The 26,384-nt window shown below is 46.9% G+C and overlaps 1 protein-coding gene across 3 annotated transcripts; it reads right to left on the bottom strand.

Annotated features, from left to right (window-relative positions):
• Positions 1-4,401: 4,401 nt before the first annotated feature.
• hnrnpua (heterogeneous nuclear ribonucleoprotein Ua) lies at positions 4,402-26,085 on the bottom strand. Of its 3 annotated transcripts, none has more exons than XM_036955055.2 (14): positions 25,421-26,085; positions 24,401-24,515; positions 11,736-11,809; positions 9,405-9,544; positions 9,044-9,143; positions 8,818-8,930; positions 8,415-8,678; positions 8,164-8,283; positions 6,898-7,026; positions 6,476-6,644; positions 6,030-6,302; positions 5,654-5,922; positions 5,361-5,459; positions 4,402-5,241 (listed from the first exon to the last, which is right to left on the bottom strand). In XM_036955055.2, exons 1-14 carry the CDS (start codon positions 25,884-25,886, stop codon positions 5,191-5,193), a joined length of 2,382 nt encoding a protein of 793 aa, XP_036810950.2. In that variant the 5' UTR covers positions 25,887-26,085; the 3' UTR covers positions 4,402-5,190. The 3 variants fall into 3 exon arrangements, with proteins under 3 accessions (XP_036810950.2, XP_036810951.2, XP_090065763.1); XM_036955056.2 differs by having other exon boundaries at positions 5,361-5,456; XM_090209637.1 differs by lacking the exon at positions 24,401-24,515 and having other exon boundaries at positions 25,421-25,501.
• Between the last annotated feature and the right edge of the window lie 299 nt (positions 26,086-26,384).

Genomic DNA, 26,384 nt, shown 5'->3' with positions numbered 1-26,384 from the left:
CAATTGGCCCAGCGTCGTCCGGGTTAGGGTTTGGCCTGGGGGGGCTAAGCCGTCATTGTAAATGAGATTTTCTTCTTAACTGACTTGCCTAGTTAAATAAAGGTTACATAAAATAAATAAATAAATATGTTGCTCAACCAGGTGTGGAAAGCCGTTAGAGACTTACCTAGAAAGACTCAGCTGTAATCACTGCCAAAGGTACTTCTACAAAGTATTGACTCAGGGGTGCAAATACTTACAATGGGGCAAAAAAGTATTTAGTCAGCCACCAATTGTGCAAGTTCTCCCACTTAAAAAGATGAGAGAGGCCTGTAATTGTCATCATAGGTACACTTCAACTATGACAGACAAAATGAGGGAAAAATATCCAGAAAATCACATTTTTAATGGATTTATTTGCAAATTATGGTGGAAAATAAGTATTTGGTCACCTACAAACAAGCAAGATTTCTGGCTCTCACAGACCTGTAACTTCTTCTTTAAGAGGCTCATCTGTCCTCCACTCGTTACCTGTATTAATGGCACCTGTTTGAACTTGTTAACCAGTATAAAAGACACCTGTCCACAACCTCAAACAGTCACACTCCAAACTCCACTATGGCCAAGACCAAAGAGCTGTCAAAGGACACCAGAAACAAAATTGTAGACCTGCACCAGGCTGGGAAGACTGAATCTGCAATAGGTAAGCAGCTTGGTTTGAAGAAATCAACTGTGGGAGCAATTATTAGGAAATGGAAGACATACAAGACCACTGATAATCTCCCTCGATCTGGGGCTCCACGCAAGATCTCACCCCGTGGGGTCAAAATGATCACAAGAACGGTGAGCAAAAATCTCAGAACCACACGGGGGGACCTGGTGAATGACCTGCAGAGAGCTGGGACCAAAGTAACAAAGCCTACCATCAGTAACACACTACGCCACCAGGGACTCAAATCCTGCAGTGCCAGACGTGTCCCCCTGTTTAAGCCAGTACATGTCCAGGCCCGTCTGAAGTTTGCTAGAGAGCATTTGGATGATCCAGAAGAAGATTGGGAGAATGTCATATGGTCAGATGAAACCAAAATATAACTTTTTGGTAAAAACTCAACTCGTCGTGTTTGGAGGACAAAGAATGCTGAGTTGCATCCAAAGAACACCATACCTACTGTGAAGCATGGGGGTGGAAACATCATGCTTTGGGGTTGTTTTTCTGCAAAGGGACCAGGACGACTGATCCGTGTAAAGGAAAGAATGAATGGGGCCATGTATCGTGAGATTTTGAGTGAAAACCTCCTTCCACCAGCAAGGGCATTGAAGATGAAACGTGGCTGGGTCTTTCAGCATGACAATGATCCCAAACACACCGCCCGGGCAACGAAGGAGTGGCTTCGTAAGAAGCATTTCAAGGTCCTGGAGTGGCCTAGCCAGTCTCCAGATCTCAACCCCATAGAAAATCTTTGGAGGGTGTTGAAAGTCTGTGTTGCCCAGCAACAGCCCCAAAACATCACTGCTCTAAAGGAGATCTGCATGGAGGAATGGGCCAAAATACCAGCAACACTGTAAAAACCTTGTGAAGACTTACAGAAAACGTTTGACCTCCGTCATTGCCAACAAAGGGTATATAACAAAGTATTGAGATAAACTTTTGTTATTGACCAAATACTTATTTTCCACCATAATTTGCAAATAAATTCATTAAAAATCCTACAATGTGATTTTCTAGATTTTTTTTCTCATTTTGTCTGTCATAGTTTAAGTGTACCTATGATGAAAAGCACAGGCCTCTCATCTTTTTAAGTGGGAGAACTTGCACAATTGGTGGCTGACTAAATACTTTTTTTGCCCCACGGTATCTAAATGCGATTTTTTTCTGTATTTCATTTTCAATACATTTGCAAACATTTATAAAAACCTGTTTTCACTTTGTCATTATGGGGTAGTGTGTGTAGATGGGTGAGCTTAAAAAAATTATTGAATCCATTTTGAATTCAGGCGGTAACACAACAAAATGTGGAATAAGTCCAGGGGTAACAATTTCTTTTGAAGGCACCTTCAATAATGAGCCTTTGTCAGTCAGTTTACACTGCTTATACACCGAATAAAAAGATGAGAGTTGACAATAATAACTCTTTCAACACACAACCCCACTCTAGGCTATGTATCACACGACTGCTGAAACAGTAGACAGTAGTAACATTTACTTCAGCCTGATTTAAATGCTTCTCTGAGAAGTCAGGGTTATTCCACTGTGTTGGTCCCAAAATACATTTAGGCCTAATCTACAGTTCAATTCAACAAATACAATAAAAACAACAGTTATATACCATTGTGGTTCTCTCCAATATGCAATTATTAGACAAACAGTAAACACACACACAACATACACAGGGTGCTCCCCTATTGAAACATTTCACTCTTGGATTTACATCATCAATCTGGTCCTTAGCAGCTTTGTCTGAATGAGCCCAGCTTAAATATTCCAGTGGAACTACCACAAAGCACTGATTCAAGACAATTTGATTTCCAAATGTCAATGAAAAGTATGCACCTTGACAGTTCAAAAAATAAAACCAACAAAAATGACCCCATCCACAAAAAAAGGACTACCTTTTATAAAAGTTCTACAATCAAATGAATTTAAAAAGTATTTACAATAAACAACTAAAGGCCTTAAATTACATTACTATGAAATCTTAAGCACTTTAAAGCATCGTACTGTAGGATAAAAGCATGTCTATTTGTTGGACTGTGTCACTGTTAATATGGGGCCTTCTAGGCCTTACCAAAGGAATGTGAGCCTTTAGCACCAAATTCCTAGTTCTATTGCTAACAGTAGATTATCAGTGGTTGTGAGGAGAACTCATAGTTCTATTGCTAACAGTAGGCTATCAGAGGTGTTGAGGAGAACTCATAGTTCTACTGCTAACAGTAGGCTATCAGAGGTGGTGAGGAGAACTCCTAGTTCTATTGCTAACAGTAGATTATCAGTGGTGGTGAGGAGAACTCATAGTTCTATTGCTAACAGTAGGCTATCAGAGGTGTTGAGGAGAACTCCTAGTTCTACTGCTAACAGTAGGCTATGAGAGGTGTTGAGGAGAACTCCTAGTTCTACTGCTAACAGTAGGCTATCAGAGGTGTTGAGGAGAACTCCTAGTTCTACTGCTAACAGTAGGCTATCAGAGGTGGTGAGGAGAACTCATAGTTCTATTGCTAACAGTAGATTATCAGTGGTGGTGAGGAGAACTCCTAGTTCTACTGCTAACAGTAGGCTATCAGAGGTGGTGAGGAGAACTCCAAGTTCTATTGCTAACAGTAGATTATCAGTGGTGGTGAGGAGAACTCCTAGTTCTACAGCAAACAGTAGGCTATCAGAGATGTTGAGGAGAACTCCTAGTTCTATTGCTAACAGTAGATTATCAGAGGTGTTGAAAACAGGGTCATGTTCAGGAGGATGCAATATACTGAACGTTGCAGATAGAACTCATGAATGGAGCGGACATTATTCCTTACACTAAGTGTCTGAAAGGTAGGCTTGTTCTACACAGTAATGTTCTTACATTGCTGTGTAGTATCTTTAAGCGTATTAAGCTGGGTTCATTCAGACAAACCTAAGGACCAGGTTGATCATGTAAGTCCAAAAGTGAAATGTTTCAGGTTGGCACTTAAAACCCATTTTTCATTGTTTATTGGAGAGAACCACATTGATGTAAAACGGTGGTTTTTGTTGTACTTCTTGAATGGAACTGTGGCGCAACTGCGGCCCCTCATGCTGAGTTTTTTGTGACCCCCACCCCCATTGGATAAAAAAAAAATACTTAGTAGAACAAACCTGCCTCTCGGACACGTAGTGTAAGGATTCATGTCAGCTCTATTCAGGACAGTTCTATCCCAGAGTGATCCTAATTCCGTGCCATTCTACACATTTAGCCATGGGGTGTAGAGAACATTTAGCAATTTTATAACTGATTTCCTGCCATTCTATTCATTTTGCCATGGGGCGGAGAGGAAAATTAGCTGTTTTTAATTTGATATCTGAGTGAGACTAACCAAATCCATGGGGGCCCTCCGGTAGGTAATTCAACCATGATTACATTTTAGATAGCTGGCCGCTAGACTAATTTACCATTCTAAAACATTTTAGCTGACATGGGCTAATTGAGTGACTATCAGTGACTGACATTACAAACAATAAACAACCACATTTTGAAATTGGTCCGAGGGCCTTCAGTTGCCCATCCCTGATCTGAATGTTAGATAACGTTGTGCTCTACTAAACGCGCCCCAGGCCTCATGGAATGGCCCATCTGCTCTGGTACGGAGTACTGAGTAAGTGACCACTCAAGATAGATAAAGGAGTGCCTTACTGAAGGACGGCCTTGGTCTTTAGATTGGATGTATGAGCCACTGATGCAGGATATAGCAAGACATTTTATTAATTTTAACAAGACAGCTACTCTATCTGAGACGGTGCTTCTCATATCAAAGGCCTTTCTAACACCTTTGACATTCAAAAATATGGATTCGCATACCAAGTAAGATGCACCATCGAGAGCAATTCCTGTGTTTATGTGGGCTGTCTGTTCGTTAAATTATACTGATATATATTTTTTTAAGCATATCATTTTTTATTACAGCTTAAACTTCACTTTACTTACTAGAAACAAACGTATTTGCAGCAGGACTAGAATTACGACACCTCACAAATGCTATGTGTCTGAAGTGAGTGCTAGCCTCTCCTGATTCTTAAAAACATAAAACAACATGATGTAAAGCAAAGAATCTGAAAGAAATATCTATCATCATCATCATGATCGTTGTAGTAAAAAGTACATCTTTACAGATAAAAACACAGAACCCTGAAAAGTTTTTTAAGAGACATCACATGCTGGATGAAAGCCAAGGTTTCTGAAGGCGAACGCTTGAGAGCTCCGGCTCTGAAACGTAAAAGCAATACAAATATACAAAATCAAAACGCAGAAAGTAAAGGAGCCCAGAAAGCGTTTGTTGTCTTTGTCTCAGAACCGGCAGTCCATCTCAGCAGTGGAATGCTCTTTCTTCCTAAAACGAAGGAAGAGGAGAGGAAAAAGGAGGAGGGGAGAAGGTAAAATGGAGCGTAACGGGAGTTGGCGCGTATGCGCCGGGGTGGACGGGGTTTGTAGTGAGGGGGTGTGTCTGTGTGCTGTCAGTCAGTCTCTCTACCGCACATGCTCAGTAGTATCCTGGGTGGTACTGTTGGCTCCATGGCTTCTGGTTCCAGAACTAAAGATGGAAGACAGAGGTTAAAGGTAAGAGTTTTGAACCATTCCATAGGTCCTAAGGTGCAAACATTGCCCAGCCTGTGCTGCGCTACGTCCAGCTACATCAGGAGCAGTACATACCCCCTGCTGCCAGCTCTGGTTGAAGGCCTGGGCCTTGTTCATGCCAAAGTTGCTGTTCTTGTTGAAGCTGCGATTGTTGCCTCCTCTGCCTCTGAACTTCTGCGGAAAACACAACAGCCATCAGACACCTGGGACTGCCAGCTGACCTCCAGTACAAATGTACTGTATGTTGTTGTTATATTCAGAAAACTATATAGAAATGAAATAATCCAACAATCCACTCTAGCTGATAGAGTCAGACTCGGTGTAGTCCTAGTCAAGGACACTATCAGGTATAGTAACTAGTGACCCACCTGTGTGAAGTTGCCCCTGTTGTCCCCACGTCCTCTTCCACCTCCACCTCCTCCGCGGGTCATGCTGCCTCGGTACATATTGCCTCCCCTATTACCCCCCATGTTCCTCATGTTGCCCCTTCCAGGACCCCCCCTGGGTGCACCCCCTCTGCTGGGCATGCCCCCGCTCCCCCTGTTGAAGTTGCCCCGGTTGGAGAAGCCCCCTCGGAAGGCCGGAGGAGGGAGGAAACCTCTGGGGGGACGACTGAATCCACCACGAGGTCCTGGGCCTGGGCAGAGACAAACACACAGAACAATATATATTGTACATACCAAGTACACAAACATACACCTCAAGTATTAGAGTTATTTACAGAGTCAAATACACATTGCTCACCTCCCCTGAAGTTGCCTCTGATCTGGAAGCCTCCTCTGCCCCCCCTCTGCCCCTGACCACCTCCCCACTGCCCCTGCCCTCTGCCCCCACGGCCGCGGTGGTTGCCCCCTCTCTTGGGTGGCGTGCCCCCCTGGTTGGCCTTCTTCTCTGGGGGCAGGGCGGAGCGACTCTCCTCCTTGTACAAGTCCAGCAGCTTGGAGGCCTCGTCCTTCTGCAGCTCCACAAAGCTCACCTCACTGAAGCAATCCCCTGGCTCCGGCAGGGTGTAGATACCTACAGGAGGACGGGAGGGAAACAGCAAGATATATCAACCCCTAACAAATCAGTCAGTCAGCCCGGAAAGAAGCGTCTGCCAAAGGAGTCAAATGTAATGTAAGCTCTCATGTGTTATTGATACAGGTAACAGGTGTTATGTTTGTCAGGTATTCTAGGTTGTTGTAGCTCACCTTTCATCTTGAGTACGGCGTGCTCGGGGACGTCTTTACCATCCGTCTCGGCTTTCTTCTGTGTCCTCTGCTTGTAGTCGTCGTCAGTAGGACACACCACCACGGCCTTCCTCTGGAAGCCTGCAAACAGACACATCTTCCTCCTCTGGGCCGGGGCCGACACATTGGTCTGACAGAGAGAGAGAGAGAGAGAGAGAGAGAGAGAGAGAGAGACAGGTACAGGGTTAAATTCATATCCAACTATACACCTACTGAAATCATTCCATTCTCACACTGCCATACAACCAAGTAGTATTTGTTTCTCATGATGATGCTGACTTAATCAAATGTTGTTTGTTCACAAGGCATCTAAATATTCAAAAATAACGACAATTGAACCGATACATAAAAACAAAAGCTTCAATGTGGGTAACCATGGTTACCTGGTCAAGGATGTAGTTGCGTTTTTTGCGTGCAGCGATCTCAATGAATTTTCCCAGGAAAAGAGGTGCACGCTGGGAGATGGAGGTGAGTTTGGTGACATCCTTCATTTGGCGTTTCAGACTGGCGATCTGGCAAAGGAGAATAAAGAATTTTGAGGTACGGAGTCATCTGACTTTGGGGTGAACTGTCCCTTCAACCTGAACTGACCCTTTAAGGTGAGCTGTCCCTCCAACCTGAACTGACCCTTTAAGGTAAACTGTCCCTTTAAGGTGAGCTGTCCCTCCAACCTGAACTGACCCTTTAAGGTGAACTGTCCCTTTAAGGTGAGCTGTCCCTTTCAGCTGAACTGCCTCTTTAAGGTGAACTGTCCCTTTAAGGTGAGCTGTCCCTTTCAGCTGAACTGACCCTTTAAGGTGAACTGTCCTGTCCCTTGTAGCTCAACTGCCTCTTTAAGGTGAACTTTCCTGTCCCTTTCAGCTCAACTGCCTCTTTAAGGCGAGGTGTCTTTTTAAGGTGAACTGTCCTGTCCCTTTCAGCTGAACTGCCTCTTAAGGTGAACTGTCCTGTTCTTTTCAGCTGAACTGCCTCTTTAAGGTGAGGTGTCTTTTTAAGGTGAACTGTCCTGTCCCTTTATGCTGAACTGCTGAACTATAGAACTGTCCTGTCCCTTTAAGCTGAACTGTAGAACTGTCCTGTCCCTTTATGCTGAACTGCTGAACTATAGAACTGTCCTGTCCCTTTAAGCTGAACTGTAGAACTGTCCTGTCTCTTTAAACTGAACTGTAGAACTGTCCTGTCCCTTTAAGCTGAACTGTTGAACTCTCCTGTCTCTTTAAACTGAACTATAGAACTGTCCTGTCCCTTTATGCTGAACTGCTGAACTATAGAACTGTCCTGTCCCTCTAAGCTGAACTGTTGAACTGTCCTGTCTCTTTAAGCTGAACTGTAGAACTCTCCTGTCCCTTTAAGCTGAACTGTAGAACTGTCCTGTCTCTTTAAGCTGAACTGTAGAACTGTCTGTCTCTTTAAGCTGAACTGTAGAACTGTCCTGTTCCTTTATGCTGAGCTGTAGAACTGTCCTGTCTCTTTAAGCTGAGCTGTATAACTGTCCTGTCCCTTTATGCTGAACTGCTGAACTATAGAACTGTCCTGTTCCTTTAAGCTGAACTGTAGAACTGTCCTGTCTCTTTAAACTGAACTGTAGAACTGTCCTGTCTCTTTCAGCTGAACTGTAGAACTGTCCTGTCCCTTTCAGCATCACTCACCATCATCTTCTCCAGGATGGTGTTGGTTCCCAGGATGTTGTATTTCCCAGGGTGCTCCTGAGTGTGCTTGGTTACCCACGCCGTCTTCCCAGCGCCAGGCAGGCCTACCATCACGATCACCTGGGAGAGTAAGAGACATTTTAATCATGGCTGCAAAGTAATGTGTTGTCAAATGTGGGATAGAGAGTTGGAAATGATGAAAATACCACATGGGCATTCAACAACATGAAAACCAGCACGCACTCACTCACCTCACAGTCATCCTTGGTGTCGGGCCCTTTGGGGCCTCGGACCCTCTTGCTCACAGGGACCTGCTGTAGGAAGCTGTAGCCGGCCGGTGGGACGAACAGTGGTGCCTCCCTCTGGCCGAAGTTGAACTCTACAGCACAGTTGTGACAGAGGACGTGAGGGAAGAGGGGCCGTCCGTCCAAAGATGCCGTGTCAACTTTGAAGGCCACGCCTAGGTCCTGACCGTTCTTATTGAACGACAGCTCCACCTCCGAGCCTTCAAAGTTCTGCAGGAGAGAGGACGAACATCATCATCAGTGGAAAAAGCAGCAGCAGTTTAATCTGTAAGTTGATGTTCATTTTTTAACTGGCTAAAGCTTAGCTCTTTGAGCGAAATGTGACAAAGGGATCATTAAAATATCTTACGATTAGGCATCCGACGACATCGTTTTCGTCGAAGCACTCTCCGAAGTCTTCTGTGACACAGTTGGTGGTTTTCTTCCCTTTGGCAGAGAAGGCATACGAGTGTTCCTCTTCTCCTGAGGACGTCAGACAAGGAGTTACCATACAACAGCACAACACACCAGGGGGTTCCCTGAGCATATATCAGGAGTCCACTGAATTATATTAGTTGGTCTAATTGTTCACTCACCCAGTAACAGTGTTCCATTGGCTAGTGACCAGCCCACCAGAACCTCATGGATATCCATGCCTTTACTGGAGATATGTTTCACTGGGATCTTCTCAATGATCTGGGAAGAACACACAGAGGGTGAGGTGTGTGTGTGTGTGTGTGTGTGTGTGTGTGTGTGTGTGTGTGTGTTTGTGTGTGTGTGCTTGTGTGTTTGTCATGATGTTCTGTTCAGACCATCATCATCATCATCAGTGGTTTTAGGCTGAATATCTGTAAAGCACTTTGTGACAACTGCTGATGTAAAAAGGGATTTATAAGATAAACTTGATAGATTGATTGACCACGTGTGTGTGTTGTTGATGGTGATATCTCTCCTCACCTTCATCTCAAAGCAGGCCTTGCCCTGAGCTACTCCGTAGGAAGCCCTGCCTCCAGCCCACAGGTAGGCAAAGCTCTCCATGGTAAGGGATGACGCGCTGTAACGGTCCCGGGACACCTTGAAGTGCAGGTCACTGTTATCTGTGGTTACACACACACACGCACACACACACACACAGACACACACACACACACACACAGACACACACACACACACACACACACACACAAACACTATTGTGAACTTCACAGTTCAAGTAAAAAAATGTGCACTGCTGCAGGTGTTATTCAATAATTGTACAAATTCTACCCACAGCTATCCAGTCACAAATGTGGTCAGGTATGTGTGTGTGTACTCACATGTGGACAGGTCAGTGTGTATGTACTCACATGTGGTCAGGTCTGTGTGTATGTACTCACATGTGGTCAGGTCTGTGTGTGTGTACTCACATGTGGACAGGTCAGTGTGTATGTACTCACATGTGGACAGGTCTGTGTGTATGTACTCACATGTGGTCAGGTCTGTGTGTGTGTACTCACATGTGGACAGGTCAGTGTGTATGTACTCACATGTGGACAGGTCAGTGTGTATGTACTCACATGTGGACAGGTCAGTGTGTATGTACTCACATGTGGACAGGTCAGTGTGTATGTACTCACATGTGGACAGGTATGTGTGTATGTACTCACATGTGGACAGGTCAGTGTGTATGTACTCACATGTGGACAGGTCAGTGTGTATGTACTCACATGTGGACAGGTCAGTGTGTATGTACTCACATGTGGACAGGTCAGTGTGTATGTACTCACATGTGGACAGGTCAGTGTGTGTGTACTCACATGTGGTCAGGTCTGTGTGTGTGTACTCACCTGTGGACAGGTCAGTGTGTGTGTACTCACATGTGGTCAGGTCTGTGTGTGTGTACTCACATGTGGACAGGTCTGTGTGTGTACTCACATGTGGACAGGTCTGTGTGTGTGTACTCACCTGTGGACAGGTCAGTGTGTGTGTACTCACATGTGGTCAGGTCTGTGTGTGTGTACTCACATGTGGACAGGTCAGTGTGTGTGTACTCACATGTGGTCAGGTCAGTGTGTGTGTACTCACATGTGGTCAGGTCTGTGTGTGTACTCACATGTGGACAGGTCAGTGTGTGTGTACTCACATGTGGTCTGTGTGTGTACTCACATGTGGACAGGTCTGTGTGTGTACTCACATGTGGTCAGGTCTGTGTGTGTGTACTCACATGTGGTCTGTGTGTGTACTCACATGTGGACAGGTCTGTGTGTGTACTCACATGTGGTCAGGTGTGTAATCACATGTGGTCAGGTCTGTGTGTGTGTACTCACATGTGGTCATGTCTGTGTGTGTACTCACATGTGGTCAGGTGTGTACTCACATGTGGTCAGGTCTGTGTGTTGTGTGTACTCACATGTAGTCAGGTGTGTACTCACATGTGGTCTGTGTGTGTACTCACATGTGGTCAGGTGTGTACTCACATGTGGACAGGTCTGTGTGTGTACTCACATGTGGTCAGGTCTGTCTGTGTACTCACAAGTGGTCAGGTCTGTGTGTGTACTCACATGTGGACAGGTCTGTGTGTGTACTCACATGTGGACAGGTCAGTGTGTGTGTACTCACATGTGGTCAGGTCTGTGTGTGTACTCACAATTGGACAGGTCTGTGTGTGTACTCACATGTGGTCAGGTCTGTGTGCGTGTACTCACATGTGGTCAGGTGTGTACTCACATGTGGACAGGTCTGTGTGTGTACTGACATGTGGTCAGGTGTGTGTGTGTGTGTGTACTCACATGTGGACAGGTCTGTGTGTGTGTACTCACATGTGGTCAGGTCTGTGTGTGTGTACTCACATGTGGTCAGGTGTGTGTGTGTGTACTCACAGGTGGTCAGGTGTGTGTGTGTGTGTACTCACAGGTGGTCAGGTGTGTGTGTGTGTGTAGTCACATGTGGTCAGGTGTGTACTCACATGTGGACAGGTCTGTGTGTGTACTGACATGTGGTCAGGTGTGTGTGTGTGTGTGTACTCACATGTGGACAGGTCTGTGTGTGTGTACTCACATGTGGTCAGGTCTGTGTGTGTGTACTCACATGTGGTCAGGTGTGTGTGTGTGTACTCACAGGTGGTCAGGTGTGTGTGTGTGTGTACTCACATGTGGTCAGGTGTGTGTGTGTACTCACATGTGGTCAGGTGTGTGTGTGTGTGTGTGTGTACTCACATGTGGTCAGGTGTGTGTGTGTGTGTGTACTCACATGTGGACAGGTCTGTGTGTGTGTACTCACATGTGGTCAGGTGTGTGTGTGTGTACTCACAGGTGTCCAGGCAGACAGTGCTGTCGTCAAACTCCTCGTCCTCTTCCTCCAGCGGGGGCTGGGGGGACTTGGCCCTGGAAGAGAGAAGATGAAGGGGTGAAGGGTCAGCCGAGGGAGGACACTGGAGGGACATGTCTCTCATTCAAGTGGGCAAACTTAGGCAGGAAATGACAACAACGAACAGTGAGCCATTTTCCTCATGTATAAAAAAAACAGATAATAAAAGAAAAGCGTTGCAAGTTTGAATTTTGTTTTAAAAACACGATTGTTATCGATCAATAATGACAAACCTCCTGGTATTGACAACTTAGATGGAAAGCTACTGAGGATGGTAGTTGACTCCATGGCCACTCCTATCTGTCATATCTTTAATCTGAGCCTAGAGGAAAGTCTTTGTCCTCAGGCCTGGAGGGAAGCCAAAGTCATTCTACAACCCAAGAGTGATAAAGCGGCCTTTACTGGTTCAACAGCAGACCTATCAGCTTAATGCCAGCTCTTAGCAAACTGTTGGAAAAAATTGTGTTTTAACAAATACAATGCTATTTCACTGTAAACAAATTAACAACAGACTTTCAGCATGTTTATAGAGAAGGGCACTCAACATGTACTGCACTGGCACAAATGACTGATGACTGGTTGAAAGAAATTGATAAGAAGATTGTGGGAGCTGTACTGTACTTTCAGTGCAGCCTTTGATATTATTGTTGTTGAGAAAACATACAGTGGGGAGAACAAGTACTTGATACACTGCAGATTTTGCAGGTTTTCCTACCTACAAAGCATGTAGAGGTCTATAATTTTATCATAGGTACACTTCAACTGTGAGAGAGAGAATCTAAAACAAAAATCCATAAAATCACTTTGTATGATTTCTAAGTAATTCATTAGCATTTTATTGCATGTCATTAGTATTTGATCACCTACCAGCCAGTAAGAATTCCAGGTCTCACAGACCTGTTCGTTTTTTTTAAGAAGCCCTCCTGTTCTCCACTCATTACCTGTATTAACTGCACCTGTTTGAACTTGTTACCTGTATAAAAGACACCTGTCCACACACTCAATCAAACAGACTCCAACCTCTCCACAATGGCCAAGACCAGAGAGCTGTGTAAGGACATCAGGGTTAAAATTGTAGACCTGCACAAGGTTGGGATGGGCTATAGGGACAATAGGCAAGCAGCTTGGTGAGAAGGCAACAACTGTTGGCGCAATTATTAGAAAATGGAAGAAGTTCAAGATGACGATCAATCACCCTCGGTCTGGGGCTCCATGCAAGATCTCACCTCGTGGGGCATCAATGATCATGAGGAAGGTGAGTGATCAGCCCAGAACTACACGGCAGGACCTTGTCAATGACCTGAAGAGAGCTGGGACCAGAGTCTCAAGGAAAACCATTAGTAACACACTACGTCGTCATGGGTTAAAATCCTGCAGCGCACGCAAGGTCCCCCTGCTCAAGCCAGCGCATGTCCAGGCCCGTCTGAAGTTTGCCAATGACCATCTGGATGATCCAGAGGAGGAATGGGAGAAGGTCATGTGGTCTGATGAGACAGAAATAGAGCTTTTTGGTCTAAACTCCACTCGCCGTGTTTGGAGGAAGAAGAAGGATGAGTACAAACCCAAGAACACCATCCCAATCGTGAAGCATGGAGGTGGAAATATCATTCTTTGGGGATGCTTTTCTGCAAAGGGGACAGGACGACTGCACCTTATTGAGGGGAGGATGGATGGGGCCATGTATTGCGAGATCTTGGCCAACAACCTCCTTCCCCCAGTAAGAGCATTGAAGATGGGTCGTGGCTGGGTCTTCCAGCATGACAACGACCTTGTTACGGTGCGTGAATGAGGACCCAAAAGCGAATTAACGTAAACAGAGCTTCTTTAATAACAAAACAAAACGTAGGCTCAGATGGACCGGCAGGTTCCGACAGGACAGGACAAGGTTGCAGCAAACATGACGATAGTCTGGTTCAGGCATGAACAACACAAACAAGAATCCGACAAAGACAGGAGCAGAAACAGAGAGAGATATAGAGGACTAATCAGAGGGAAAAAGGGAACAGGTGGGAAAAGGGGTGACGAGGTAGTTAGGAGGAGACAAGGCACAGCTGGGGAAAAGAGGGGAAGAAAAGGTAACCTAACAACGACCAGCAGAGGGAGACAGGGTGAAGGGAAAGGACAGAAACAAGACACAACATGACAGTACATGACAGTACCCCCCCACTCACCGAGCGCCTCCTGGCGCACTCGAGGAGGAAACCTGGCGGCAACGGAGGAAATCATCGATCAGCGCACGGTCCAGCACGTCCCGAGAGGGAACCCAACTCCTCTCCTCAGGACCGTACCCCTCCCAATCTACTAGGTACTGATGACCACGGCCCCGAGGACGCATGTCCAAAATCCTACGGACCCTGTAGATGGGTGCGCCCTCGACAAGGATGGGGGGGGGGGGGGGGGAAGACGAGTGGGGGCGCGAAGAACGGGCTTGATACAGGAGACATGGAAGACCGGGTGGACGCGACGAAGGTATCGCGGAAGAAGAAGTCGAACTGCGACAGGATTAATGACCTGAGAAATACGGAACGGACCAATGAACCGCGGGGTCAACTTGCGAGAAGTGGTCTTAAGGGGAAGGTTCTGAGTGGAGAGCCAAACTCTCTGACCGCGACAATATCTAGGACTCTTAGTTCTACGCTTATTAGCAGCCCTCGCAGTCTGCGCCCTATAACGGCAAAGTGCAGACCTGACCCTCTTCCAGGTGCGCTCGCAACGTTGGACAAAAGCCTGAGCGGAGGGAACGCTGGACTCGGCGAACTGAGATGAGAACAGCGGAGGCTGGTACCCGAGGCTACTCTGAAAAGGAGATAGCCCGGTCGCAGACGAAGGAAGCGAGTTGTGGGCGTATTCTGCCCAGGGGAGCTGTTCTGACCAAGACGCAGGGTTGCGAAAAGAAAGACTGCGTAAGATGCGACCAATAGTCTGATTGGCCCGTTCTGCTTGACCGTTAGACTGGGGGTGAAAGCCGGAAGAGAGACTGACGGAAGCCCCAATCAAACGGCAAAACTCCCTCCAAAATTGAGACGTGAATTGCGGACCTCTGTCCGAAACGACGTCTGACGGAAGGCCATGAATTCTGAAAACATTCTCGATGATGATTTGTGCCGTCTCTTTAGCAGAAGGAAGCTTAGCAAGGGGAATAAAATGAGCCGCCTTAGAGAACCTGTCGACAACCGTAAGAATAACAGTCTTCCCCGCTGACGAAGGCAGTCCGGTGACAAAATCTAAGGCGATGTGAGACCACGGTCGAGAGGGAATGGGAAGCGGCCTGAGACGGCCGGCAGGAGGAGAGTTACCGGACTTAGTCTGCGCGCAGACCGAACAAGCAGCCACGAAGCGACGCGTGTCATGCTCCCGGGTGGGCCACCAAAAACGCTGGCGAATGGAAGCAAGCGTACCCCGAACGCCAGGGTGGCCGGCTAACTTGGCAGAGTGAGCCCACTGAAGAACGGCCAGACGAGTAGGAACGGGAACGAAAAGAAGGTTCCTGGGACAAGCGCGCGGCGACGGAGTTTGAGTGAGTGCTTGCTTTACCTGCCTCTCAATTCCCCAAACAGTCAACCCGACAACACGCCCCTCAGGGAGAATCCCCTCGGGGTCAGTGGAGGCTACTGAAGAACTGAAGAGACGAGATAAAGCATCAGGCTTGGTGTTCTTAGAGCCCGGACGATAATAAATCACGAACTCGAAACGAGCGAAAAACAGCGCCCAGCGCGCCTGACGCGCATTAAGTCGTTTGGCAGAACGGATGTACTCAAGGTTCCTATGGTCAGTCCAAACGACAAAAGGAACGGTCGCCCCCTCCAACCACTGTCGCCATTCGCCTAGGGCTAAGCGGATGGCGAGCAGTTCGCGGTTTCCTACATCATAGTTACGTTCCGACGGCGACAGGCGATGAGAAAAATACGCGCAAGGGTGGACCTTGTCGTCAGAGAAGGAGCGCTGAGAAAGAATGGCTCCCACGCCCACCTCTGACGCGTCAACCTCGACAATGAACTGTCTAGAGACGTCAGGTGTAACAAGGATAGGTGCGGATGTAAAACGATTCTTGAGGAGATCAAAAGCTCCCTGGGCGGAAACGGACCACTTAAAGCATGTCTTGACAGAAGTAAGGGCTGTGAGAGGGGCTGCCACCTGACCGAAATTACGGATGAAACGACGATAGAAGTTTGCGAAGCCGAGAAAGCGCTGCAACTCGACGCGTGACTTAGGGACGGGCCAATCAATGACAGCTTGGACCTTAGCGGGATCCATCTTAATGCCTTCAGCGGAAATAACAGAACCGAGAAATGTGACGGAGGAGGCATGAAAAGAGCACTTCTCAGCCTTCACAAAAAGACAATTCTCTAAAAGGCGCTGGAGGACACGTCGAACGTGCTGAACATGAATCTGGAGTGACGGTGAAAAAATCAGGATATCGTCAAGGTAAACAGAAACAAAGATGTTCAGCATGTCTCTCAGGACATCATTGACTAATGCCTGAAAGACAGCTGGAGCGTTAGCGAGGCCAAAAGGAAGAACCCGGTATTCAAAGTGCCCTAACGGAGTGTTAAACGCCGTCTTCCACTCGTCCCCCTCCCTGATGCGCACGAGATGGTAAGCGTTACGAAGGTCCAACTTAGTGAAAAACCTGGCTCCCTGCAGGATCTCGAAGGCTGAAGACATAAGAGGAAGCGGATAACGATTTTTCACTGTTATGTCATTCAGCCCTCGATAATCTATGCAGGGGCGCAGGGACCCGTCCTTCTTCTTAACAAAAAAAAACCCCGCTCCGGCGGGAGAGGAGGAGGGGACTATGGTACCGGCGGCAAGAGCTACAGACAAATAATCTTCGAGAGCCTTACGTTCGGGAGCCGACAGAGAGTATAGTCTACCCCGGGGGGGAGTGGTTCCCGGAAGGAGATCAATACTACAATCATACGACCGGTGTGGAGGAAGAGAGGTGGCCCTGGACCGACTGAACACCGTGCGCAGATCGTGATATTCCTCCGGCACCCCTGTCAAATCACCAGGCTCCTCCTGTGAAGAAGAGACAGAGGAAACAGGAGGGATAGCAGACATTAAACATTTCACATGACAAGAGACGTTCCAGGAGAGGATAGAATTACTAGACCAATTAATGGAAGGATTATGACAAACTAGCCAGGGATGGCCCAAAACAACAGGTGTAAAAGGTGAACGAAAAATTAAAAAAGAAATGGTTTCGCTATGATTACCAGAAACAGTGAGGGTTAAAGGTAGCGTCTCACGCTGAATCCTGGGGAGAGGACTACCATCCAGGGCGAACAAGGCCGTGGACTCCCTTAACTGTCTGAGAGGAATGTCATGTTCCCGAGCCCAGGTCTCGTCCATAAAACAGCCCTCCGCCCCAGAGTCTATTAAGGCACTGCAGGAAGCTGACGAACCGGTCCAGCGTAGATGGACCGACAAGGTAGTGCAGGATCTTGAAGGAGAGACAGGAGTAGTAGCGCTCACCAGTAGCCCTCCGCTTACTGATGAGCTCTGGCTTTTACTGGACATGAAGTGACAAAATGACCAGCAGAACCGCAATAGAGACAGAGGCGGTTGGTGATTCTCCGTTCCCTCTCCTTAGTCGAGATGCGGATACCTCCCAGCTGCATAGGCTCAGCACCCGAGCCGGCAGAGGAAGATGGTAGTGATGCGGAGAGGGGGGCAACGGAGAACGCGAGCTCCTTTCCACGAGCTCGGTGACGAAGATCAACCCGTCGCTCAATGCGAATAGCGAGTTCAATCAAGGAATCCACGCTGGAAGGAACCTCCCGGGAGAGAATCTCATCCTTTACCTCTGCGCGGAGACCCTCCAGAAAACGAGCGAGCAAAGCCGGCTCGTTCCAGCCACTGGAGGCAGCAAGAGTGCGAAACTCAATAGAGTAGTCTGTTATGGATCGATTACCCTGACATAGGGAAGACAGGGCCCTGGAAGCCTCCTCCCCAAAAACAGATCGATCAAAAACCCGTATCATCTCCTCCTTAAAGTCCTGATACTGGTTAGTACACTCAGCCCTTGCCTCCCAGATTGCCGTGCCCCACTCACGAGCCCGTCCAGTAAGGAGAGATATGACGTAGGCGACACGAGCAGTGCTCCTGGAGTAAGTGTTGGGCTGGAGAGAAAACACAATATCACACTGGGTGAGGAATGAGCGGCATTCAGTGGGCTCCCCAGAGTAACACGGCGGGTTATTGATTCTGGGCTCCGGAGATTCGAAAGCCCTGGAAGTGGCCGGTGGATCGAGGCGGAGATGGTGAACCTGTTCTGTGAGGTTGGAGACTTGGGTGGCCAGGGTCTCAACGGCATGCCGAGCAGCAGACAATTCCTGCTTGTGTCTGCCTAGCATCGCTCCCTGGATCTCGACGGCTGAGTGGAGAGGATCCGAAGTCGCTGGGTCCATTCTTGGTCGGATTCTTCTGTTACGGTGCGTGAATGAGGACCCAAAAGCGAATTAACGTAAACAGAGCTTCTTTAATAACAAAACAAAACGTAGGCTCAGATGGACCGGCAGGTTCCGACAGGACAGGACAAGGTTGCAGCAAACATGACGATAGTCTGGTTCAGGCATGAACAACACAAACAAGAATCCGACAAAGACAGGAGCAGAAACAGAGAGAGATATAGAGGACTAATCAGAGGGAAAAAGGGAACAGGTGGGAAAAGGGGTGACGAGGTAGTTAGGAGGAGACAAGGCACAGCTGGGGAAAAGAGGGGAAGAAAAGGTAACCTAACAACGACCAGCAGAGGGAGACAGGGTGAAGGGAAAGGACAGAAACAAGACACAACATGACAGTACATGACAGACCTGAAACACACAGCCAGGGCAACTAAGGAGTGGCTCCGTAAGAAGCATCTCAAGGTCCTGGAGTGGCCTAGCCAGTCTCCAGACCTGAACCCAATAGAAAATCTTTGGAGGGAGCTGAAAGTCCGTATTGCCCAGCGACAGCCCCGAAACCTGGATCTGGAGTGTGTGCAAACCTGGTCAAGAACTACAGGAAACGTATGATCTCTGTAATTGCAAACAAAGGTTCCTGTACCAAATATTAAGTTCTGCTTTTCTGATGTATCAAATACTTATGTCATGTAATAAAATGCAAATTAATTACTTAAAAATCATACAATGTGATTTTCTGGATTTTTGTTTTAGATTCCGTCTCTCACAGTTGAAGTGTACCTATGATAAAAATTACAGACCTCGACATGCTTTGTAAGTAGGAAAACCTGCAAAATCGGCAGTGTATCAAATACTTGTTCTCCCCACTGTATGTGTTATGGCTTTCCAACCTCTGCCATATCGTGGATTCAGAGCTATCCACCTAATAGAACTCTATCTAATAGGGTATTCCTAATGGAAGCTTCTCTAATGTCAAACATGTAGAGTGTGGTGTACTGCAGGGCAGCTCTCTAGGCCCTCTACTCTTTTCTATTTCTACCAATAACCTGCCACTGTCATTAAACAAAGCATGTGTGTCCATGTGCTGATGATTCAACCATATATGCATCAGCAACCACAGCTAATGAGGTCACTGAAACCCTTAACAAAGAGTGGTAGTCTGTTTGGGAATGGGTGGCCAGTAATACAATGGTTCTGAACATCTCTTAAATTAAGAGTATTGCATTTGGTACAAATCATTCCCTAAGTTCTAGACCGCAGCTGAATCTGGTAATGAATGGTGTGGCTGTTGAACAAGTTGAGGAGACTAAATTACTTGGTGTTACCTTAGATTGTAAACAGTCATGCTCAAAACATATAGATTCAATGGTTGTAAAGATGGGGAGAGTGCTGTCCGTAATAAACAGATGATCTGCTTTTTTTTTCACTCTCCAGATTCCAATCACCTGAATTCTAATCACCTGTTCACACACCTATATGTCATTATCACACACTATTTACTTCAGTTCTTTGCACCCCATCACTGTGAGGTATTGTTTGTTTTGTGACGCATGGCTTTCGGAGCTCTGTTTTCCCCACGATTTACTCTTCCCGTGTATGATAGTTTTAGCCTGCCTCACTAACGACGCCTTTTGCCTATTCCCTACCTGTACTTCAGCCTATTGGATTTCCTGTTATCTACCTATTGCCTGATCTCCCGGACTACCATACTATCCTTTTCCCTGCCTGTACTGTTGCCCTTTTGGACCCCCTGTGTTTGACCTTCTGCCTGCCCCTGGACCCAGCTACCTGCCTCCTCCTGTGTATGACCTTCTGCCTGCCCCTGGACCCAGCTACCTGCCTCCTCCTGTGTATGACCTTCTGCCTGCCCCTGGACCCAGCTACCTGCCTCCTCCTGTGTTTGACCTTCTGCCTGCCCCTGGACCCAGCTACCTGCCTCCTCCTGTGTTTGACCTTCTGCCTGCCCCTGGACCCAGCTACCTGCCTCCTCCTGTGTATGACCTTCTGCCTGCCCCTGGACCCAGCTACCTGCCTCCTCCTGTGTATGACCTTCTGCCTGCCCCTGGACCCAGCTACCTGCCTCCTCCTGTGTATGACCTTCTGCCTGCCCCTGGACCCAGCTACCTGCCTCCTCCTGTGTATGACCTTCTGCCTGCCCCTGGACCCAGCTACCTGCCTCCTCCTGTGTATGACCTTCTGCCTGCCCCTGGACCCAGCTACCTGCCTCCTCCTCTGGTCCTTTGCATTAAACACCTGCTGCGCCCTGCGCTTGAAACCAGCTCTCTGTCTCCCCTCGTGTTCATTACAACATGCGCTGAATACAACAGGTGTAGACCTTACAGTGAAATGCTTACTTACGAGCCCCTAACCAACAATGCAGTTTAAAAAATACGGATAAGAATAAGAAATAAAAGTAACATTAAAGAGCAGCAGTAAAATACCAATAGTGAGACAATATGTAGAGGGGTACTGGTACAGAGTCAATGTGTGGGGGCACCGGTTAGTTGAGGTATTATGCACATGTAGGTAGAGTTATTAAAGTGACTATGCATAGATGACAACAACAGAGAGTAGCAGTGGTGTAAAATAGAGGGGGGGTGCAAATAGTTTGTGTAGCCATTTGATTAGGTGTTCAGGAGTCTTATGGCTTGGGGGTAGAAGCTGTTTTGAAGCCTCTTGGACCTAGACTTGGCGCTCCGGTACCGCTTGCCGTGCGGTAGCAGAGAGAACAGTCTATGACTAGGGTAGCTGGAGTCTTTGACAATTTTTAGGGCCTTTCTCTGACACCGCCTGGTATAGAGGTCCTGGATGGCAGGAAGCTTGGCCCCAGTGATGTACTGGTCCGTTCGCACTACCCTCTGTAGCGTCTTGCGGTCGGAGGCCGAGCAGTTTCCATACCAGGCAGTGATGCAACCAGTCAGGATGCTCTCGATGGTGCAGCTGTAGAACCTTTTGAGGATCTGAGGATCCATGCCAAATCTTTTCAGTCTCCTGAGGGGGAATAGGTTTTGTCGTGCCCTCTTCACGACTGTCTTGGTGTGCTTGGACCATGTTAGTTTGTTGGTGATGTGGACACCAAGGAACTTGAAGCTCTCAACCTGCTCCACTGCAGCCCCGTCGATGAGAATGGGGGCGTACTCTTTTTCCTGTAGTCCACAATCATCTCCTTTGTCTTGATCACGTTGAGGGAGAGGTTGTTGTCCTGGCACCACACGGCCAGGTCTCTGCTTGGCACCACACAGCCAGGTGAGGCCATGCCTCGTCGTTGTCGGTGATTAGACCTACCACTGTTGTGTCATCGGCAAACTTAATGATGGAGTTGGAGTCGTGCCTGGCCATGCAGTCATGAGTGAACAGGGAGTACAGGAGGGGAGTGAGCATGCACCCCCGTGAGGGGCCCCTGTGTTGTGGATCAGCGTGGCGGATGTGTTGTTACCTACCCATACCACCTGGGGGTGGCACATCATGAAGTCCAGGATCCAGTTGGAGAGGGAGGTGTTTAGTCCCAGGGACCTTAGCTTATTGATAAGCTTTGAGGGCAATATGGTGTTGAGCGCTGAGCTGTAGTCAATGAATAGCATTCTGACATAGGTGTTCCTTTTGTCCAGGTGGGAAAGGGCAGTGTGGAGTGCAATAGAGATTGCATCATCTGTGGATCTGTAGGGGCGGTATGCAAATTGGAGTGGGTCTAGGGTTTCTGGGATAATGGTGTTGATGTGAGCCATGACCAGCCTTTCAAAGCACTTCATGGCTACAGACGTAGCCGGGACAGAGAGCTGGGACAGGTTGAAAATGTCAGTGAAGACACTTGCCAGTTGGTCAGCGCATGCTCGCAGTACACGTCCTGGTAATCCGTCTGGCCCTGCGGCCTTGTAAATGTTGACCTGTTTAAAGGTCTTACTCACATCAGCTACGGAGAGCGTGATCACACAGTCTTCCGGAACAGCTGGTGCTCTCATGCATGTTTCAGTGTTATTTGCCTCGAAGCGAGCATAGAAGTAGATTAGCTCATCTGGTAGGCTCGTGTCACTGGGCAGCTCTCGGCTGTGCTTCCCTTTGTAGTCTGTAATGGTTTGCAAGCCCTGTCACATCCGACAAGCGTCAGAGCAGGTGTAGTACAATTCGATCTTAGTCCTGTATTGATGCTTTTCCTGTTTGATGGTTCGTCTGAAGGCAAAGCGGGATTTCGGGATTGTTGCCTGTAATCCATGGCTTCTGGTTGGGGTATGTACGTACAGTCACTGTGGGGTCGACGTCATCGATGCACTTATTGATGAAGCCAATGACTGATGTGGTGTACTCCTCAATGCCATCGGAGGAATCCCGGAACATATTCCAGTCTGTGCTAGCAAAACAGTCCTGTAGCTTAGCATCTGTTTCATCTGACCACTTTTTTATTGATCTAGTCACTGGTGCTTCCTGCTTTCATTTTTGCTTGTAAGCAGGAATCAGGAGGATATAATTATGGTCAGATATTCCAAATGTAGGGCGAGGGAGAGCTATTTATGTGTCTCTGTCTGTGGAGTAAAGGTGGTCCAGAGTTTTTTTTCCTCTGGTTGCACATTTAACATGCTGATAGAAATTAGGTAAAACTAATTTAAGTTTCTCTGCATTAAAATCCGCGGCTACTAGGAGCGCCGCCTCTGGGTGAGCGTTTTCTTGTTTGCTTATGGCAGAATACAGCTCATTCAATGCGGTCTTAATGCCAGCCTCTGACTGTGGTGGTATGTAAACAGCTACGATTATTGTCCAGTCATATGGTCAAGTGCTGCAAAGAAAGACCTAGTTAAGCTGCAGCTGGCCTAGAAAGAGTGACACGTCTTGCTCTTCATTGTAATCAGAGGGCTAATATTAATACTGTGCATGCCAGTCTCTCTTGCCTAAGAGTTGAGGAAAAACTGACTGCAACACCTCTTGTTTTTATAAGAAACGTGTTGGATATTCCAAATTGTCTTCTGTCTGTAATGTCTTTTTTGTTATTTGTTGGACTAGCTGTTGCCATTGGCGTCGGCTAATGGGGATCCTAATAAATCAAACCACTCAGAATTTAAAACTAAACCTATCATTGTAATCTATCAAATGTTGCTTTCGGGGCCTTTGAGTCACAACTAGAGAATAATCTAGGGGAAAGACTGCACTAGGCTACATTTTGACCAGTTCTGGCAGGATTTATCAACAATGGAGTTAAAGTTGTAACATTCTTCAGTCTGAAACTGCTGGGCGTGATAAAACCAATTAGTCAGGAACGTCATGTAAAGTTCACCAATGTCAATGTATCATTGGATATGCATTTCTTCTCTGGTGAGGATATATACGTTGTTGGAAGATCATACCTCATCACGAGAACAACAGAACATACACACAATTCCTATACTTTAGATGAGGATGCCCACTCTAGAAAACTGTCAAGTTATTTAGCTCTGTTTGCCATTAGGGAAGCTGTGTGATAGAGTTATTTTTCAAAAATCCTGAATCATATAGGTTTAAAATGAAGTTATAAAAACACTGCCATTAGATTTGTTGAGCTACAGAATAGCTGTATATCTGCTAACCAGTGAAGCTGTTTATAACACATGTATCAAAGACAATGGCCTGTAGTAAGGAGAGAATTTAATCAATATTAGAGGCCAATAATCAATCACTCTCACTCACTCACACTCATTCACACTTTTATTGCATCCTACCATTGGGAAAAAAGAAAGCATATAAAAGTTTTCCAAGTTCAACACAACTGGACCGACAGAGAGAGTCAGACAGATACTTAATTGGTGCACTTCTTCTACAGACACACCCCCACCTTCTTTGTCCCACCGCGCCTCTCTTTTGTCCCACAGTGTGTAGGTCAGGCACCCTCCCAGCGGCATCCAGACCTTCCCATTCAATATAGCATCCCTGCAGACCACCCCATAACCATTCCTATCACAAACTAGCTATAGCACCAACCACCATTATCTACACTACAGTTGGGCTTTGCATGCATATTGTCAACCCTGTATTCAGTAATAACAGGTAAGGTAATACCCATGTAGAGGTAAATGGAAAAAAAATATGTTTCTTAGCAGCAGGGGTCAGGGCTAGCATTAAGGACTGTGTTGGCTGTTAATGTCAACACAGCAGTTCGATAAGGCAGAGAGCTGGGAGTTGTGCAGGCCAGGGTGACTCGGAGCTAACCGAGGGTTAACCCGGCTACTGCACCATCCTTACCGGCTGTACTTGCTTTCTTCAATAAACTCAAAGTAGCCCCTTCCATGTTCCTCCCGGCGTCTCTTAACACCCTTCTTATTCTTCTGCTCAGCGCTCGTGTCTTTGTCCGCATCCCCTTTGGAAATAAAACAATAACAAAGCAGGTATTGAGGTGCGTCCCGCCCCCCAAGTGTAGGACCCAGGTGTTACATGATGGTCCACACAGTTCAGCTAGGTGGCAAGTTAGGTGTTTTGATTTGTCAGGTATCTACATGAGTTGCAATGTATGGACTACAAAGGGAAGAGGATATCTGAAAATAATTAAAGATATGGTGATCTGGAGCCATGAATAACAAAGGCCCATCAGGAGCAATAATACCAGTTAGTACCCCCGTCTTTAATACCAGTTCGTACCCACCCCCCCCCCCCCCCCAATATAAATGGATATTGATGTGTACCACACATTTTCAGTTTCTACAGCCATGACAGCCTTGACCAAATATTAACTTAGTATTTACCGTGTTGATAAAATGTTAATAAAAAAATAAAGCTAGATTACGACTGGCAGCGAGCTAGATAACTTCACATTTCCTAAAACCAACGTTATAAACCTAGGCTATGCGCATAGACGTATTTATATCTATGGAATAACAAACCGTCTCACGGGAAAAGATAGTCAGCCTGCTGCGTTCTCTCTCGCCAGTAGGAGCCACTGTTTTGCACTTTAGCAGCTAATGGTAGCTAGCTAGCCAACGACCATCTGCACATCGGCGCATCTTTGTCTGCCGCTTGAAGAAATGCAAATCCGGAACACAAAACCATTGCGTAAAAACATACACCAGTCAAGTGCAGCCGTACAAAAGCGCACTGTCTACAATTAGCTAGCTACATGGATCCTGGCAGAAGTTCCGACATAGCTGGCAAACTTAGCAGGCTAACCAGTTGACCTATCTTTGATTCTGAACTGTCATGCAAGACGTGAACTCTAGCCGCTGCTGCAACCATAGCAGCAGGGTCGATTAGCTGGCTTGCATCGCTTACCCTCTCTCGAGAGAGTCCCCAGTGCAGCATCATCATCATCGAATTTATCCATCTCCTCATCATCATCATCCTCTTCTTCTTTCAGTAGAGCATCTTCATCCTCGTCGGATTTATCCATATCTACTCCCGCATCCTCCTCTTCCCCCATATTATCGTCGATATTGGCGCATTCTTTCTCTGCTTTCCCTTCGCACCTATCTTCATCCTCTACTCCGCCCGCCTCCATCCTCTCCTCAACTAGGTCTTCATCCAAGTCCTCCTCGCCCATGTCATTCAGGCCGACAGCCCCTTCGCCTTGGCCGCCGTTCTCCCCGGCCTCAGCTCCTCTGGCTAGAGCCTCTTCATTCAGCGCGGCCTGCAGCCGGTCCATAAGATCCGCCTTCAGCCCCTTGTCCGACAGCTGCCTCTTCTTCAACTCGTCCTTCAACTCGTTTACCTTTAACTTATTCACGTTGATAGAGCTCATTGTGCTATCTATTAAATAATTAAATAAATATCGATTCAATTCGATAAAATCCCTATTGTCGACTGTGTTTTTCAAATTCGAAACACGAAGATAAAACCCAGTGCACAGATGGCCGACTTGGTGATAGCAGTCGCCTATAATTTCCACTGCGCCAAACCCGCACCCTTTCTAAGTACGTCCCACTACTGACATCTGTGCTGCTGATGAGAGCGTGCCAAGGGCAGTAATATAGCCCTACCGTAATGACACGCATAAAGCAGTCAGCTTTTTTCCTTTTGTCTCCTACCACATAACAGCCGTGCATCCATACAATGGCTTTTATATGTATTTTCGGCCAAAGTCTACCTTCATTATTGACCATATGAAGCGAATATTTTTCACAATTCGTTACGCATCCAAAGAAGTCTTGCTTTGGACCGTGCAATAGAAATATACACTTATTTTATAAATGAGACATTAGAACCCATGAATTGACATTCACTGTCAGTGTGGTCAGAA

This window comes from Oncorhynchus mykiss, chromosome 19 (genome assembly GCF_057628025.1).
Source record: "Oncorhynchus mykiss isolate SJ-2025 chromosome 19, ASM5762802v1, whole genome shotgun sequence".
Taxonomy (NCBI): domain Eukaryota; kingdom Metazoa; phylum Chordata; class Actinopteri; order Salmoniformes; family Salmonidae; genus Oncorhynchus; species Oncorhynchus mykiss.
The sequence above is the reverse complement of the archived record's forward strand: the minus strand, read 5'-3'. Positions and strand labels throughout refer to the sequence as shown.

Bases quoted from the DNA above. Each gene is read 5' to 3' on its own strand.
- hnrnpua (XM_036955055.2), bottom strand. From the start codon at position 25,886: ATGAGCTCTATCAACGTGAATAAGTTAAAGGTAAACGAGTTGAAGGAC. The intron at 24,516-25,420 runs GTAAGCGATGCA...TTATTTCCAAAG, and splicing joins GGGGACTCTCTCGAGAGAGG to GGGATGCGGACAAAGACACG. The intron at 6,303-6,475 runs GTGAGCTACAAC...GTCCTCCTGTAG, and splicing joins CGCCGTACTCAAGATGAAAG to GTATCTACACCCTGCCGGAG.